Source organism: Benincasa hispida, chromosome 8 (genome assembly GCF_009727055.1).
Source record: "Benincasa hispida cultivar B227 chromosome 8, ASM972705v1, whole genome shotgun sequence".
In the NCBI taxonomy this organism is placed as follows: domain Eukaryota; kingdom Viridiplantae; phylum Streptophyta; class Magnoliopsida; order Cucurbitales; family Cucurbitaceae; genus Benincasa; species Benincasa hispida.
This window is the reverse complement of record NC_052356.1, coordinates 33155878-33167380: the sequence shown is the minus strand read 5'-3', so window position 1 is coordinate 33167380 and position 11503 is coordinate 33155878. Positions and strand designations below refer to the sequence as shown.

Sequence of the window (11503 nt, the reverse complement as noted above, 5' to 3'; positions counted from 1 at the left end):
TCCGAGAAAGAGATGTTAGCAGTAAGTTCACTGCTTGAGGGCCTGGACAGTATCTCTTTGGGGCCAAGTTCGTGGTCAAGACCGACAATAACTCCATTTGTCACTTCTTTCAACCAACCGAAGTTGTCGTCCAAACAGGCACGGTGGCAGGAATGTTAGCGGAGTTCGACTTCCAATTCGAACATAGACCGGGAAGAGCAAACCAAGCGGCTGACGCTCTTAGCCGAAAGAGCGAACATGCGGCCCTGTGCATGTTCGCCCGCTACAAGCAAGTACGTTGAGTGCAACAGTACGAGAAACTGTCAAAACTCACTTGACAAATGATACAGCAGCGCAGGCCATCTTACAGTTGGCCAGGAGGGAAGACACGCCAGTTCTGGGTGGAAGATGATCTACTATACACCAAGGCAATCGCCTCTACATCCCCAGATCGGGGAGTTACGAAGGTCACTGATGAAGGAGTGTCACGACACACCGTGGGCAGGACATAATGGTTGGCAGAGGACTTATGCCCTTCTGAAGCAAGGCTAACTATTGGCCAAGTCTTCGAGACGATGTCATGCAATTTTACCAAGACTTGCCTTGTCTGCCAACAAGATAAGGTTGAAAGGGCGAAATTAGCGGGTCTGCTGGAACCCCTACCTGTGCCTCTAGACCGTGGAAGAGTGTGTCTCTCGACTTCATCACCATTTGCCCAAGGTGGGAGAGTTTGAATCGGTCCTTGTTATCATCGACCGTTCTCGAAATATGCCACGTTCGTCAACGCCGAAAATGTGCACAGCCGTTGAATGACTGCTCAGTTGTTCTTCAAACACATCGTGAAATTATGGGGTGTCCCCATGAGCATTGTTAGCGATCGGGACGGAAGATTCACTGGGACTTCTGGAACAGAATTGTTCAGAATATTGGGATCATCACTGAATATCTCCTCTAGCTATCATCCCCAAACCGATGGACAGACGGAACGCTTCAACAGTAATGCTCGAGAATATCTGCGTCACTTTATCGACGCTAGGCAGAAAAACTGGGTCCAGTTGTTAGATGTGGCTCAGTTCAGCTTCAATAGCCAGCAGAGTTCCGCGACCGGAAAAACACCCTTCGAAGTCGTGTGCGGCAGACAGCCACTCATGCCACACTTGGGTGGACCAACCCTTATGCAGGCAAAAGTCCTCAGGCACATAACTTCACTAAAGAGTGGAGCGAAACCTCTGAGATCGCTCGCGCTCTACCTAGAAAGAGCATCGAAGAGGATGAAGAAGTGGGCTGATAAGAAGCGGAGGGCCCTTGAGTTTCAAGCTGGGGAACAAGGTCCTGATCAAGCTACGACCGGAACAGTTTCGTTCCGAGGCCAGAGAGACCAACGGCTAGTAAGGAAATATGAAGGTCCAGTGGAGATAATTGAAAAGGTCGGGAGAACCTCATACAGGGTTCAGTTACCCTCATGGATGAAGATTCATCCTGTCATCCATGTGAGTATCCTGAAGCCCTATCATTCCGATCCCGAGACGAACAGCGAAACATGCTAAGGCGCCCACCGGTCACGATGAAGAGTTCTGCTGAGAAAGAAGTTGCACAAATCCTGGATAAACGTACGCGCCGTATTGGAAGACCCAGACGTGAACTGACAGAGTTCTTAGTGAAATGGAAGGATCTCCCCGACGAAGAGATCAGTTGGGAGCGGGCCGAAGACTTGAAGAATGCAGCTCCAGCCATTGCAGGTTTTGAACAAGGTCGGTTGACGGGGAACGTCAACCAATTAAGTGGGGGAGAATGTAACGGTCATAGCTTGTCCAGGGCCTGTTGCCCCATGGCCGCATGCCCAATCCAACCCCTTTCTAGCTTACTTTCACATCCTGTATTGTATTAGTGTAGTTAGCTTGCTTTCTTTACATTTTCATTGTAAAGTGACCACTCGCCTTCTTGCATATGCAAGGGCGCCAGTTGGCTTTTTGTTCAGAATGCACTATATGGGGATAAGACTAACCATCATTTTCCTCATACCGGAGTAGTACTCTATAAAGCCGTTGTTGTTTGCTTATTGTTTCTAGTCTACTACAATCTTTCTTTCTTTATTCACACTCACAAATCTTCTTACAAAACCTTTTCTCCAAACCCGTTTTCTAAAACGTTTTCCCTAAAACGGGGGTGGAGGTTGCAAGAGGCACTCGGTGTGCCATCGGCAGTCCGTAATCGAGTTGGCTGGTTGTTCGTGAGCGGGAACAAGTGCCGCACATCGCTAAGAGAAGCTTCCGAAAGAGCGATTGTGACACACATCACTGCATACATATAGCTACAAGTCCCTGTGTTCGACCTAAGATTACCCAAGAAACTTGCATTCGCGTTGTACTTGGCGTGAGCGCAAGAAAACTTGTGGCAGGACACAATGGTCATCGCATACATTCATTAACGCATACGACAAATACTATCAACGCATATCTTAAGAACATGCATCGCATACCGCGTCCACGGGATTTTGGTTGTCGAGTAAAATTGACTTCTAATTTCCCGCCATCAACTGCCCCTTTCTCTAGTTCGTGGTGTCATACCTGGTGACAACACGCAGCACTTCAATACACGCTAGCAGGGTAAACCATCAAACGACAACACACAAGTAGGATTTCATGTATATATATATTTCCCTAAAGGTTTTTTTTTTAAAAAAAAAAAAACGGGCGATGACGAAAGATCCATTTGTGGCCATAAGGAACAGATTAAACTCACGATGTAAGTCAGTCTACAGAACCTAAAACTTAGGCTCTAATACCAACTATAACGACCCTAGTTTCCTACTACATTCTAGGACGTTCCTTCAAGCATGCATAGGCTTAATCGTACAATCTCTTTTAAATCATCAAATTAAAGAGCCAACATTTATTTAATAATGCTCAAACGAGTAAAGATGTGAAAACATAATTAAATAATAATAAATAAACTAAAGCAAAATAAAATAAAATAATTTACTATTCGGGGTACCCCTAAACCCTACTAAAAACAAATGAATGAAATTAAATAGTCAAATAATAAAATTAATATATCTTGCATAAAAGTGAAAGACGCCTAACTCCTAAACCAGATTTCAAAACGTAATACTTGTCATGCACCAGTCTGTCAGCAGCTCACTCAGTGATCTATTAATCTATCCATTGGACCCAAAATGGGCAAACTCGAAGACATGCTTTCATAAGTAGTGACACAAAGGTCACGACATAAATACAAGTGGTGATCCCAAAAAGGACATCGTACATATTGTGGGCCCGAAGGCTCACACATGCTATGTGCATGGCCTAACGATACACTAATAGCCACTAAAATCTCACATCAGACATAAGCATGCAATCAAGGTCATGACTCAGCATCAAACTTTAACACCATTACCCATACTAACTGTTTCACAGTCTACTCATACATCATCGGGCCTTAACACAGTCTATTCATACTTCTCCCCTTAACCCTTATGTCCAACTTCATCACAGTATGAATACAGCACAAATACCCATAATAGACCTCATCACAGTTTCACATATGGCATAAAAATTCCTCAGCATACTTATCAAAATTTAGGGCAACCAGCAGTAAAGACCTTACTCCACTTGAGAACTTCCTTCACTGCTGCACGTTCCTATAACCAATCACAAATTAGGCCCAAGAATCTCGGGCTACCAAAAGGGAACCAACACTTACCTCGAACAGAAAAATCAGGCGGAACCAACCACGAATCGGCGACAACCGACACTGTTCTAGTATGCAATCGAACGAGGTGAGCGATCTGATGCGCGTTGGGCTTCGGCTAACGACGGAACACTGACGTGCGGCAGACGAACAGAGGCGGAAGGGGAGCTCGGCGTGGCTGGAACGACGAAGAGGCTCGCGACTTCATGCTCGGTGGCTTCGGACTCGGTCGATGGCGAAGACGAGGGCCTCGCGAACTCCGGCTTCAATGGCTTCGTCTGCGTCGGGTCGAACAGTGGCGTGGAGAAGAAGCACGATCGGCGGCGGAAGGCGGAAGAGGCGGAAGGCGAACTTGCACAGCTGACGACGGAGATCGACGAAGAGGCGCGCGGCTGACGATGGAGATCGACGAAGAGGTGCACGGTCGACAGCGGAGATCGGTGACTGTAGAAAGGGGGGCTGGAGGAGGAAGAAGAAAAAGAAAAAGAAAAAAGAAAAAAAAACTTTTTTTTTCTCTTTGCACGCAGCCCGAGGCCCCAACTTTTATAACCCTACTTCCATCTTCCTTTTCCCAAATTAACCAACTATATTGTTTTTATTTTATTATTTATTTATTTTCTTTTTCTTTTTCTTTTTTTAAATTTTGGGTCGTCAAACCTAACCTTAGATACCAAAGATTGACGTTTTCCTTAGGAGAAACTTTTGGTTTTTTAACTGTCGTTGTCGTACTGAACATTTCGGTGTTAAATAATGCTTTTATGACTAACGGCCTTAGTACATATAAGTTACTTTTCATTGAACCATAATCAATCTCCATTTCACTAACCATAACTTTAAAATGTATATATATTTTTTTACTCATGATACAATTATATACATGTATTTATTTTATATTTATTTAATTTCATTATTTTCTAGATAATATATTCTCCAACAACTCCTAAAAATAGTTTTTTTTTTACATTTTGAAAAGAAAGTTTTCATTAAATAAATTGAAATTAAGTTTTATTATTAATTCAATATATAAAAATAATTAAGTCAATTTTTAAATATTAACATTTTACTTCTTTTTAGAATAAAATTTTAAATAAATGATCTGAGTAACTAGATTGAGTTTGGTTCATTTTTCTAATAAAGATTATTTGGATTAAAGAAAATTACAATTTGAATAATTAAGTCAATTTTTAAATATTAACATTTTACTTCTTTTTAGAATAAAAATTTAAATAAATAATCTGAGTAACCCGAACTAATCAAAGTCAAATGTTTCATGGTTGGATTGGGTTTGGCTCATTTTTCTTAATAAAGATTATTTGGGTTAAATTAGAAAATCCTTCAACCCATCTCAATTCAAATTCAAAAAAAAAAAAAAAAAAAAGGGTAAAAATAAATAAACAAATAAAAAATAAAAAACCCCCCGACCCATCTATAGCAACCGTTCCGGTTTGTAAACACGTCTCTCAAGTCCCCACACGTGTGAAGTAATCGAAATTCTCAACGGCTAGTAATTATATAAAACGGCTAATTTTTTGTTCCCCACTCTTCAGGACCATCATCGCTTTTTCGTTCTCGCCTTTTCACTTCACACTTCTCTCTGTATTTGTTCTAACCACAATAATAATCAATCCCATGCAAGATCCAAAGAAGAATATCTAGCCCAAGAACGAGAAGACAAAAACCCATCAAAAGAAAACTTGTTTTTTCTTGGCGATTTTCTAGGACGAGAAACTGAGACCGAAATTTTTCTCGGGAAAATTCAGTTGAGATTGAGGAACCCCATGTGGACGAACAGCGGCAAGAACAATTTTCCCTGCAAGGGATTTTCAACCCCACCGCCGTCGTGGAAATCCAGGCCGTTCCGGTCAATCAAAACGTCGCCATTCTCAGAGAGGAAAAGATCGTCTCCTAATTCTGCAAATAAGTCTGATCTTTTTCATGTCATTCATAAAGTTCCCGCCGGGGACTCTCCCTATGTTAAGGCTAAACAAGTTCAGGTTTGTGAGTTTTTGAATTTTGGGTTCGAATTCTTTTGTTGATTGGTACTCTGTTTTGTTCTTGGTGGCTTTGTTCTGTTTTTTGTTTTGAAGTTTCTGGTTCTTGAATTGAAGATTGTTGGTTCTGTTTTTGAATCTGTTTCTTTCCTTCTCTGTGGTGGTTAATTCAAATAATGTTGGGTTTTTAAGTGGGAATTAATGAGAAACAGAGAGGAATGAATTGGAGATTAGTTGTTAGTTTAATAAAATGGATCATTTGGGGTTTGGTTGAACTGATTAAAAGCTTGAAGAAATTAAAGCTGTGTTCTTGTTTCAATGAGTTTGTAGATGATTAGTGATTAGAATGTATGTACTAGAAACCATTTGGTTTTTGAAAATTATTTCCTCTCAATTTCTTACGGTAGAGTTGAGAGTTGAATTCTTAGCCAAATTCAAAAAACAAAAACAAGTTTTTAAAAATGATTTTTTTTCAAAACTTGGTTTGGTTTTTTAAAACATTAGTTAGAAGTAGATTTACACATCAATAGATTTATAGGCAGAAAGGGTGTTTTTAGATTTAATTTTCAAAAACTAAATGAGTATCAAAGGGGGTTTCGGCGTTTTGAAGTGATGAAAATTTAGGTCTTTGGTCATTTTTGCTTTTGCAGTTGATAGACAAAGATCCTAGTAGGGCTGTTTCTCTGTTTTGGGCAGCGATAAATGCCGGTGATCGAGTGGATAGTGCACTGAAAGACATGGCTGTAGTGATGAAGCAGCTGGACCGCTCCGATGAGGCAATTGAGGCGATCAGATCGTTTCGCCATCTCTGCCCTTATGATTCTCAGGAATCCATTGACAATGTCTTGATTGAATTATACAAGGTAAGAACTTTTGTTGGTTTAATGAATGAGATTTGTGTATTCTGTTTACTGTAAAGAGAGAAACCATTGTTCAGTCTCAATTTTTAATGAATATGGCAATGTTTAAGAAATCATTGTTCAGTCCCATAGATGTCATTTGAGATTGAATTTTCTTGCAGAGATCTGGAAGAATAGAAGAAGAGATTGATATGCTTCAATGCAAGCTGAAACAGATCGAAGAAGGCACGGTTTTTGGAGGGAAGAGGACGAAGGCTGCAAGATCCCAGGGGAAGAAGGTGCAAATTACCATTGAACAAGAGAAATCAAGGTAGCTATTAAATTTGTTTTTGTTCTTTTCTTGATTAATTCTACATCGGACTTACAAGAACTCTTTCCCAACTCAGAGTTCTTGGCAACTTGGCCTGGGCTTTCTTGCAGCTGGACAATGTCTATGTCGCTGAAGATTATTACCGGTGAGTCGGTTTCCTCCGTATACTTTGATCCAATGAGGTTAAGATTTACCATTGGAATGAGAGCTAGCTTTTTTCATGTTTTCTAACATCCAAGGCATCATAAATTCATAAGTTTTTAAGGAAGTAATTTTTGCTTGCAGGAAAGCTTTGTCTCTCGAGTCAGATAACAACAAAAAATGCAATCTTGCTATCTGTCTGATCCTTACGAATCGGCTCCTGGAAGCAAAGTCTCTGCTTCAGTCTGTAAGAGCTTCTTCTGGAGGTAAGCCCATGGAAGAATCATATGCCAAATCATTTGAACGTGCGTCTCACATGCTGGCCGAAAAAGAATCAAATTCATTCAATTCAACAGGACACGAAGAAGATAACTGCACTGTGACTGCAATAACCTCAAAGAACACGACTGCTAGAGCTGGGCCTTGTGTTCCTCAGATGACTACATCCACAAGGTGGACTCATGATGATGAACAGATGTACATCAATGAAAATAGTCGGGACGACAATCATCACTGGGATTGCTATGAGAACAAGTCAAATGGAGCTGTGAATTCTTCACATAATTATCTGCATTGTGATAAATGGAGTGAAGGTTGTTTCATTGAAAATCTAGGAAAAACTGACTCCTGCATTCTTCCCATCAAAAAGAAGGGAAACCGAAACAACCAGGATGGTTTATTGAGATTAGTAGATGAGAGTTTCAACTGCTGCTCACTGTATTCATCTCCGATTCCAGCGAAAAGAAATGTCGAAGTTCCATTCACTCAACCGAAAAACTCCTTTTGGGAATTCAATAATCGATGGCGGTCGAAGGAAAGGAGGCAGCAGCGAAAAAGATCTAGGAAAGTTTTGTTTGAGAATCCTTCAATGAAGGATCAAAGTTTTGACAATGGCTTTGTTGTAGATGCTTCTTCTGAATCTGAAGGAACCGCCGGACCGACTTCGAATTACAAGACAAAGTACAGGTCTGCAGCTCCTGATCCAGCTGAACTGGAAGTTCCATTTACACAGCCAAGGAGTTGTTCATGGGGTATGAATGGAGGAGAACATTCGAGAAAGGCGACCGAATGCTTCCGAAGTTTGATCAGCAGCAGTTCTAGTAGAAAACTTTCATTTGAGCCGCCCACAAACACTGAAAATATTCAAGATTCAAACTTTGGAAGATCTGAACTTTCCAGAGCAGTGAGTGATGAACCTCAAGATCTTGCTGCAGACTGGAAAAAGACTTCTTGTGGAGATATCAAGTATGGAGAAGGCGCAGTGCTGTACGGCTCGATCAAGATAAAGGAAGAACACGTAACTGTTGATCAAAAGTTCAAAGATAATTCATCAACAGTTGGTGGGAAGAAAAGTTGGGCAGATATGGTTGAAGAAGAGGAAGAAGACAGTGACGTCGAGAAAGAAGAAGATACAGAAGAAATGTCGTCGTCAAGCGGAAGAGGTCAAGTCAATTGCTTTGACGACAATTGGAGCAGCAGCAGTGACAATGGAGAGTTCAAGTTCAATGATGAAAATCTAAATTCCAACATACTCCACCAGAAAAATCAGAGTCCAAGCAGCAATAATCAAGTGGAAGATATCATAACATTTGATTCACTTGAGATCAAAGATGGAGCTAAAGACTCAGGTGACGTTGTTTTGTTGAGAAATCCGGCAGTACGGCGACCCTTGTATTTCGACCAACAGCCTATGCTAGAGTCGACCAATAACCGCTGCACCTCGCCACTGCCAAGGAAAGATTTGACAACTGAGGTTTGTTGTAATTCTGGGCAGGAAAACAACTTGATGAGGAGAAACAGATTGCAAGTATTCCATGAGATAACAGTGCATCAAGAGCTAGAATGTTAAGAAAAACTCTCTCAAAGTTTGCACTTCTTTATTCTCTCTCATTTTGGCTTGTTTTGTTTTTGGGTTGATACAGTAGTTCCTTTTTGTGTATCTTCTTCCACATCATATACTGATATTGTAAAGAAGTTTGTAAAGGATGCTTGCTATACTATACTAATACAATACTCATTATACCCTATAGTTTAATCAACTTCGAGTTGTCTATTTAGCTTATAAACTTTTAATTAATTGTTCTTATCTTTCAATTTTGTGTCAATGCTAATAAATTTGAATTTTATGTCTAATATGATTCTAACTTTTTAGTTTTCTATGTTAGTAGGTTTGTAAATTTTAGAAAATTTAAATATTTAACGATTAAAATTGTAATTTTGAATGCTCATAAATCAAATAGACACAAACTTCAAAGTTCAAGGATTAAATTTTTATTTTTATTTTTCCTTTTGAGTTTGACAACATTTAGAGTCGAAAGATGTATCTACATAACCTCTCTTCATGAAGGATATATATGACTACACCGATTGAACTATGTTTAGGTTGTCATATTATTGCCAAAATGAGCATAACTCATTTGGTATAGTGTTTTATTAACAACCTCGAAATCAGAGGTCCGTTTCTTCCGTCCCACATATTGTTAAAAAAATTGTCATATTATCATCACATATTTCTCTATCACTAATCTATTCACACTCATTTTTACACGAAGAAAACTATATAGTTTGATTAACATAAAAATACTACTTGCATTAAATTTTGAAAAGAGAGAGGGGAAAAAAAAAGACTAAAACTAGCCTACAAGAGCGTTACTCAATTGTCACAATGTTTATATTATTAACCTCGTGGTCTGAGGTTCAATCCCCACCCCACACTTTAGTTACCATACCTTTAAAAAAAAAAAAAAAAAAACGCTAAAACTAATAATGAAGCAAGCAATACGGGAGAGATGACCTCTTAATTGCCAAATAATGGCAAGGAAATGTTTCTTTGTTTCATATGGTTTTTTTTAATCTTAGATTTTTGTTGGTAAATCAACGGTATAAAAAATCCATATCAAAGTTAAAAAGAAAATATATATTTACCGAAATGAACATAACTCAAATCATATAAAGCCTCTACTTTAAATCTCAATGTGAGAGTTCCCATCTTACATGGTTGTAAGAAAATGTTATTTTATTTTAAGAAAGCCAATATAATGACTGCAAATTTTAAAAATCAATTGAATTGATATAAATTTGAACTCTATAGATATAGAATTTTGTATATTATGTGGATTAATAAATTGTAAAAACTTTTAATATTCGATAGCTAAAATTATAATTTTAAAAATTCATAGATCAAATAGGTACCAGTTTTAAAATTCAAGGACTAGCGCGCGCAGGCACATATATATATATATATTGTTGTTTTGATTCACTAGCATTTGGAGTAGTAATATTCTAATATAAATCTCTTGGTCAATAATGTATGACTACGTCAATTGAACTATGTTTAGGTTGTTATATTATTGTTATATACCTATTCATCGCTACCATGTAAGTATAGTTGTGTTACGTTCATTTTCACGCGCACATATATATTAGAAAAATATGTTTGTTTAATAAGAATTAGACTTGTTTTTCTTTTGGTAAAAAATCCTGTTTTTCTTAAAAAGGACTTCAAAAATGTTGGTCAAATTTTAAGATCTTGCACATATTTCTCAGTTTCATTGAGTTCAACAAATATGTGTTAGGTTGATCATTCATACTCTACTTATAAAATCCGTTTTTTGGATTTTATGATCAAATCAATGTAAATTTTTAAAACAACATTTTTTTATTTTCATTATATCCATATTTTGAATTTTAAATTATAAAATTTAGAATTATATTAAATAAATATAAACATATTTAAAAATGAAGTATGTTATGTTATAAATCAAATTATTTTAAAAAAAATTGAAATATAAATTGTATTACGTAATGTATTATAAGTCATATAACATTTAGAAATAATAATTATATTTTTTTAATATAAAATATGTTCATAAATAAATTAATAATAACTATTGTCATCTAATATTTAGTGGAAAAATTAACTAATTCTATAATTTATAAATATGGTATCAAAGACATTTTAGTTTAAATTAGAATCCAATTTTTGAATACGCTATTAGACACATATATAAAAACATGAAATATAACTTTATTTTGTTGAATCATTGTTTTTAGGCTACATTTACCAAACCATAACGAAGATTGATGTAATGGTAATGAAATTTCATCGATGAATTAATGGTAATGAGCTTGAATCGTAAACGTAATTGGATTGATTTTGATCGTATTTAAAATTATGAATTTTGTCAGATTTACTATTATTGTTACTTCTACCTCTACTTTTTTGAATCATTCTTTCAAAGGTATGTTTTTATGCCACGTTTACCAAACCATAATGAAATTGAGTGTAATAGTAATGAAATTTCATCGATGGATTAATTGTAATGAGCTTGAATCGTAAATGTAATCAGATTGATTTTGATCGTATTTACTTAAAATTATGAATCTTGTCAGATTTACTGTTATCGTTATCTCTACCTCTATTTTTTAGGGTCAGTAAATATGTCAAAATTGATAATTTTTCAGTATAACAACAATGATAGTTGTACCGGTAACTATAATGGTAAGAATAACGATAAGACGTAATTCTCATA

At 37.4% G+C, this 11503-nt stretch overlaps 1 protein-coding gene across 2 annotated transcripts; it reads left to right on the top strand.

The window, feature by feature from the left end:
- Positions 1 to 5009: 5009 nt before the first annotated feature.
- Positions 5010 to 8990, top strand: LOC120082846. Of its 2 annotated transcripts, XM_039038183.1 has the most exons (6): positions 5010 to 5663; positions 6311 to 6523; positions 6682 to 6830; positions 6907 to 6975; positions 7116 to 7237; positions 7328 to 8990. In XM_039038183.1, exons 1-6 carry the CDS (start codon positions 5448 to 5450, stop codon positions 8818 to 8820), a joined length of 2262 nt encoding a protein of 753 aa, XP_038894111.1. In that variant the 5' UTR covers positions 5010 to 5447; the 3' UTR covers positions 8821 to 8990. The 2 variants fall into 2 exon arrangements, with proteins under 2 accessions (XP_038894111.1, XP_038894110.1); XM_039038182.1 differs by having other exon boundaries at positions 5016 to 5663; positions 7116 to 8990.
- Positions 8991 to 11503: the final 2513 nt, after the last annotated feature.